The sequence below is a fragment of the Strigops habroptila genome, chromosome 1 (assembly GCF_004027225.2).
Source record: "Strigops habroptila isolate Jane chromosome 1, bStrHab1.2.pri, whole genome shotgun sequence".
In the NCBI taxonomy this organism is placed as follows: Eukaryota; Metazoa; Chordata; class Aves; order Psittaciformes; family Psittacidae; genus Strigops; species Strigops habroptila.
The window spans coordinates 46,104,673-46,111,916 of NC_044277.2; the positions used below are offsets into that span (position 1 = coordinate 46,104,673).

Genomic DNA, 7,244 nt, shown 5'->3' on the forward strand with positions numbered 1-7,244 from the left:
TATCCCTTATCAGTGGCTGCCAGAGTAGATCCTATTTGAAGTGGAAGATCTTGAAAATGCATTGCTAATCCTGTGGAAACAGCAAGGTTGAAAAATCCAAAACACAAGAGGGCTTTTTAACCTCAGGCTTCAGCCTTTTATATTCAGCTTGTAAATCTTCTCGGGATAAGCACAGCATAATAGTCTCATGTTCCAAAATTAATTACGTACATTACTGTTTAGGTTTGGACCTGTGTAAGAAAACAGGGAGGGAAGAGACTTTCCTCTGGAAGAAGTGTGGTTCTTTCCCTGCTTTCCTCTTATCCAATTTGTTTTGGTTTTAGTTTGGGTTATTCAGCTCTAGAGAGTAGAAATTTAAAGTTACTGAAGACCCAATATTCATGTGTTAATAACTTGCATACTTTGAAATGGGGAAACAAAAATGGTTGTGATCTTGTATTTAGTTTTGATGTCATTGTGTGTATGTGTGTTTTCCGAAGAGCAGGTGGAATCTTATGGGTAGTTATGACAAAACACATAAGGCTTAAGCCAACGTATTTAATGTTTTTCTCACAGCAGCCTACAGAGGTACATGGATTTTACAGGACTAACTTAATATGGTATTTGCCACACAGAGGTGGACTGCAGGCCAGCAGTGTCAGTGGATATGTTATTGGCCATGTGAGGTGGCTGTTAAAGGGAATCTTTGCAAGCATGCCTGTTTCTCCTTCCCCATCTGTCTGTTTAACCAGTCCCATATTTCTCATGCTGCAGATTCTGAGCCGTGCAGCTCTGAAACTGTATCTCTATTAGCATAAGTCCTAGCACTGTGATGTTCTCTTAAGGTTTTATTAGAGCCATATTTGCAACAACATTCAAAACATCCAGTGCTATAATGCTGGAAACCTGGCCATTCTAAAAGGAATTCACATAAGTTCTTGCTGGAGTTACGAAAATAAGAATCCTGTTTTGAATTGGATTGCAGAAGGGTAAGAACTTGGTTTACTTAAATGACAATTGATAGAGAACCACACTGGGATATTCCAGTTATGTTTTGTCTTTCTCAGATACAGAACTTTTATCCCTTTTTTTTTTTTTTTTTTGTTTTCTCCCTCTCCTTCTTGCAGGGACTTAAAGCAGCCGACAATGACCCTACGGCCCCACCATATGACTCCCTCTTAGTGTTTGACTATGAAGGAAGTGGCTCCACTGCTGGATCCTTGAGCTCTCTTAACTCCTCAAGTAGTGGTGGTGAGCAAGACTATGACTACCTAAATGACTGGGGCCCACGTTTCAAGAAGCTTGCTGATATGTACGGTGGAGGTGATGACTGAACTTCAAAGTGAACTTTGGTTTTGGACAAGTACAAACATTTCAACTGATATTCCCCAAAAGCATACAGAAGCTAGGCTTTAACTTTGTAGTCTACTAGCACAAGTGCTTGCTGAAGGCTTTGGCTTAGGCTGCAAACCAATTTGGGCTCCGTGGAATATCAGTGATCCAATGCTGTTTGGAAAAAAATATTGAGCTCAGTTACACTTGAATTTTACAGTACAGAAGCACTGGGATTTTATGTGCCTTTTTGTACCTTTTTCAGATCGGAATTAGTTTTATGTTTAAGGCTTTAATGGTACTGATTTATGAAATGATGCATTAAAGAGAAAATATGTTGGGGTGGGGAGGAGTAACGTGAAACACAATATGCTTCAACATGCTTTTGTTACATCGCATTGCTTTTATTAAAATAAGAAGATGAAAAATAAAAAGAATCCTCATGGAACAATTTTATTATCTGGGAGAGAAGACCATGAGGTGGAACAATGTACATTACTTCTAGTTTTAGATGTTAGGGGATTTTTTTTTTTTTAATTTTTTTTTTTTTTTCCCACTAAAATTCTAAAACTTATGCAGCTGGTTGCAAATAAAGGGAGTTTTCATATCACCAGTTTGTAGCAGAATTGATTTTTTTTTTTTCTTATGCTAGAATGTTAGACACATTTTGGTCTTAATCCATGTACACTTTTCTTTTTTCCTTTTTATTTTAATTTCTAGTATTTTTTTCCCACTTCACTGTAAAAAATGGTATGTGTACATAATGTTTTATTGGCATAGTCTGTGGAGAAGTGCAGAAACTTCAGAACACGTGTATGTATTATTTGGACTATGGAGTCAGGTTTTTGCATGTTTATATCTTTCGTTATGGATAAAGTATTTACAAAACAGGTTGCAAACAAGTGACATTGATTCAATTGTTGAACTGTAGTTAGAGTACTCAATTTTTTTTTTTTTTTTTTATTTTTATTTTTTTGTTTGGGGGGGGAGAAAAGTTCTTAGCACAAAAGTTTTACATAATTTGTACCAAAAAAAGGGGGGGAGGGGAGTTGGCCTGATGCTGGTGGCACGAGTAAATATACAGTATGTTTTGGGGGGTGGGAAGGGCAGGGGGAAGGAGCTTTCAAACTGGAGAAACTTCTGAGAACAGCTTTGCCTCTGTATTGTGTACCAGAATATGAATGATACACCTCTGACCCCAACGTTCTGAATAAAATGCTAATTTTGGATCTGGTGCTTGGTTTGGCATTTTGTTCTCCTACCTGGGTGGCCCTGACTATAGTGAATAAAAAGTACACAAAGTGTGTTTGAGTCTTGTGAGAAGTTACATGCATTTCTTTAGTATTCCATACTGCTAGAGTGAAAATAAGCTGCATGTAGAAGAAAGTTTGGCACAAATTTGGAAGGCAAGTTCCCAGGTAAAAGCAGAGTGACCTGTGCCATTTCCCAGAATTCAGAACTCCGAGTTCCGCATCGATGGCTAGGTCTTTGGTTCAGTGCACATTATCTAAATAACAGAGCTTGCATCATTTTTGGCTTGTTTCTAGACTGGCAGTCTAATGGTTGTGTGACTGTGCTACGGGTTGCATAAATGAAATAAATTGGAGATCATGGCAGTTATCTGCTGCCTGGACTTTCTTGCGCTAAAGTAAAGATGAACTCCTGTGAACTTCTGTGCACGTCAGATTGTGTCCTTCAAGGAGTTGCTCATGGTCACGGAGCTTTATCAGAAAGTCCCATTAAAAGACTACTAAACATGTTTCTAACCTGTTACAGTGATTTGTTTGCAAACATAGAAGGTACAGCACTTCTGCCTTCTTCACTTGCGACAGTCTGCTCAGGTTTAATGTCTACATTTACACTCATTAAGGATGTAACTGAGCAGTGTGAAGCTCACGCTCAGTAGAAATGCCACAGTTGTGCAGTCAGTTGAGAGAACTGGAGCAGTGGGAGGGAATCTGCGCTCTGTGAGGGCTGGGTGGGCAGGAAGTTGGAGTTAGTCTCTGGGTAATGCTCTTCAGCATGGTGCCATTTCAGTGCTTCCTCAGCACTCAGACTGTAATACATGTAGTTTGACTGTGACTTCCAGAGGTAACTCCTGAAATCTGAGTTGGGCAGTGTTCAACACTGCATGCGAGGTACCTCCTCCTCACGGCACTTTTCATGGGAACATCTTCTTTCTTACTCTTTGTTCCTGATGAAAGTTGACGGGTAGCAATCCTCTCTCATTGGGATATAGCGCTTTGGCCCCTGCACACATGGCTATTATTTATCTCGTGCATTCATAAGTGTAGCTTGATGCTGTTACAAAGCTTTAGTTTTTCAGTAACGTATCAAAATTATCAATGACTGACCTTGAGCTATTCTGCGTTTAATTATCAGTATGGGAAAAAAAAGTAGAGCAGGACATAAAAATGAAAATCTGGCTGTGCACGGTTAAGTAAGGAAAACTTCTATAAATGGCAGGATTTAAACTGTAAATACATGTTAAATAAGCAATAGGCCACTTTTAGCACATTGATTTTCAGTCTTCCTGTAATTTATGAAAAATGTATTTTAGGCATAATAATTCTATTATTTTTACTTGGAACCAACAAACTAGAAATGCTAGATGAATTTTATTTGACATCAAATGTTAGAAGATACAGAGGGGGAAGGATTTGTGAAAGATTTCTAGGTTTGGCTAAAGTGGAGCAGAGGTCATCTTTTATCAGCATTCAGCATTTTGCACAGCAGTAGGAGCTTTATCTTGATCAGACAATCTTCCAGCTCTATCTACAGCTGCTTTGAAATTGTAGCAATGGTTCTCAAACCTAGTGTTAGGTCAGCATTAGATCTACTGAAGAGAACAAAGGGTAAATCATTTTTATGCATCTCAAATGCTCTTACAAGAAAAAAAGGATGTTTGAACTGATCCTCTTTCATCAAGCTTCAGATTGGTTCTGATTCTAGAAATGTTCAACTAGGTTTTGTACCCATGATAAATGCTTAAATCCCCATCAGAGGGCTTCATGGAGCAGAAGAGAATGGCTGAACTTTAGACCCTACCATTGTCTTGGGCAATTTGGCAGCCTGTTTTGGAAATGGAGTTTGGCAGTGATATGTATTATCTCTGCCTTGTAGATGCTGTATCCAAGGGAAGTTACTGGCAAGAAAAAAGGCCTTAGGAACTTTCCCATCTCAGCCTTTCTACCATTTCTATTTTCTTTCAGTTGTAGTCCTTCACAGCCTATATCCGTATGACTTTCACAAGCAGAAAAGGTGGAGAAGGGTGTTTTTGGGGAATAAACATCTTAAATGGCTACACGAGGCCTTACATGTGGATGGATGTAGCTTCCTGTGTTTCCTCTGAGATTGTCCACTGTTGGTAAAGGATGTTACTACTCATCCCATAACAGTCTAAAATGTATTTACGTTCCTCTAAGTAGTTGAACCCCAAGTGACATTTGAATTCTCACCTGGTGACTTTACTGGTGGTGGCATGCTCTTGGCTGTGCTGTAGCATTGTTACAAGCTGGCTATAAAGTTCACTGTGATCCTTCTGAATGCAAAAACCCCACATAAATCAGTTTGATAGGGCAGACAATGAGCACCAAGTTCTTCCTGTTATCCCAAGCTACTCTATCTTGACTCTGCTTTATGAAATGTTTATAAATCCATGCAAATTTTAAATGGAAAATGTTTGGGTCTGTATTGTACTGGTTTGCAGATGGAAAATGTTTCTCAGTTGTGAACAAAAATATTTTAGACAGATGATTATTTTCTTCTGGTGCCAAAGTGGCAAAGTTGCTCTGATGCTAAAAGCCGCATAAAGTCTGCTTCTTGGGAGTTCTCTTTCTCGGTCCATAGTATTTTTTTGGAACCCTACCAAATTACTTACCCTGAAGAGCATTTATATCTAGTCTGCCATGGTCCCGTTCACCTTAACACACAAGGGAAAATGTCTTCTCACAGGGGTTGGGACACACATCCCCAAAAGGGTGTCTCAAACCTGTCTCTGGTCATTGAAGATGTCTCAGGTAAGCTGCCCCCAATTCTTGCCTTACATGTCTACTCCCACCTTCCTAAGGAGCCTTCCTTCTAGCAGGAGTAGCATGGTTCTGGCAGATTGACCTTCCTGGATCAGGAACGTGAAAGCAAAATCCCTGCTTTCACCTCAGTCAATATAATTATTCAAATAAAATGCAGTCACACAAATGCCTTAATACCTAATTCACAACGGTGTATTTTATACACAGTTTTCCTCATTCAGTCAGAGATGATCTAGATTTGTATCATGTCCATCCTTTTTCATTTCCTTTACATTTCTTTACATAAGCTTTACTTTTACTTTAGGCAAGGATCCTAGGAGGAGTTTCTCTAAGGCATAGGATGGTTTACCCTTAATACAACAGGAATAATGAAAAATTTTCCCTTTAACAAGAGAGTACTGCTGGCAAATAGAAGAGGAGAAGAATGGCGAAGGAAAAAAGGCTTAAGTGCTTCCCACAGGGACTCAAGGTGCCTTCCATCATAAGAATATGGAAAAAGCCTCCTATTTGTTAGGGACCCTTTGATCTATGAATGCAAGGCACAGTCCAGCCAAGCTGCTGCTACTGTACTGGCCAAACTGGTTTTTTGGTGTAATGGGGAACTTGGAGATGCCTCTTCTCTGGAGCTTCCAGTGTTGTGCTGCTGCCTTTCCTGCTGGGATACATTCCACCACTTTGAGCTTTCCTAGTTTTCCTCCTCAGTTTACCTAAATAGTTGAACACTGCCAAATCTCTATAATCAAGCTGTACGTTTTCTTCAGTTTACAGCCTCAGAGAATCAAGGTCTTAGTCTTGGTTTGGTTTGGTTGTTTTGCTGTAGACTGGAGAATGTATTCTCAATATAGCAATGGCTGGGAAGACTTTCCTAGCTGTTCAAAGCTTAGTGTCCTGAACACTACTTTTCCCCTGTGACCTCTGTGGATTTCTAGAACGTCTAAAAATGCAGCAATTGCTAGTAATACAGCAGCTACTTATAATCAGGTTTCATATTCATATGTTCTCTTGATTTTTCTGTCACAGAAGGTCATACACTAATGTGGTGACAATGTGATGTTACAACCCCCATAGAGCTCTTTGGAAAGATCAGTCAGGGTGAAGTGGTGGATATGTGCTCTCTGAACTGCGCTCCATGTAGCTCAGGCTGTGGAGGGTGTATCTATGTGTGTGTAATGAACTGTTGGCACTCAGAAGATCACAGTGATGTCACAGATCTTGTGCCCTTTTTCCCTGAGCACACAAAAGCCACTCACGTGTGACCACTGGAATGCAAAACCTGGAGCTCCTGAGCACCCACATGCATCTCACCTCACTTGCCTCCACCATTCCCTTATCGCCTTTATACTCAGCCGCTACCTGGACAAGATGGTCATTATTTTCTCATTGCTTCCATCTTTCTTTTCCTCCACCCACCTTTTGAGAGACTAGTTTTTAGAAAGTATTTAGGGCCATTTGTCTCTAAGTAATGAAGGGAATACTCTCTGGAAAAAAAAAAATCAGATTTTGCAGCATTCATAATGGCTTATATTTATTACTATTTCTTATATTTATTTTGAGAGGCTTTAATTTTTTTTTAACAGTAATACATTTGTAAACCTCATGGTCGTATGCATTTATGTAATTTCATGAAACCACCTTCAGATGGTTTACCCCCTCCCAAAGAGCCTAAATACTGGTTCTGAAAGCAACATATTTCGCTCTCGGTATGAATAACGAATAGTAGCATTGTGCAAATTACTTTTATGCTCCTGCTTCTGAAGATAAAATTTGTTGATATGGTATATATAGACAGGGTATATATAGACAGACCTGTGGGTCCACCCGTTCTGTGTTCCATGCTACAGAAGTTTGATTATTACATTACATTTGTTATCTGCAGTACTGCAGGGCGAGCTTGTAAAAACC

General features: G+C 39.5%; 1 protein-coding gene across 3 annotated transcripts in view; it reads left to right on the forward strand.

Annotated features, from left to right (window-relative positions):
- CDH2 (cadherin 2) overlaps positions 1–2,540 on the forward strand; it is a 118,701-nt gene extending 116,161 nt beyond the window's left edge. For 2 of the 3 annotated variants that reach the window (XM_030496630.1, XM_030496639.1), the window contains exon 16: positions 1,107–2,538. In XM_030496630.1, coding sequence (XP_030352490.1) covers positions 1,107–1,313 — 207 coding nt within the window. In that variant the 3' untranslated portion in view covers positions 1,314–2,538. Of the gene's footprint in view, positions 1–1,106 lie in introns of all 3 variants that reach the window. The other variant, XM_030496621.1, reaches the window with a different exon arrangement.
- Positions 2,541–7,244: the final 4,704 nt, after the last annotated feature.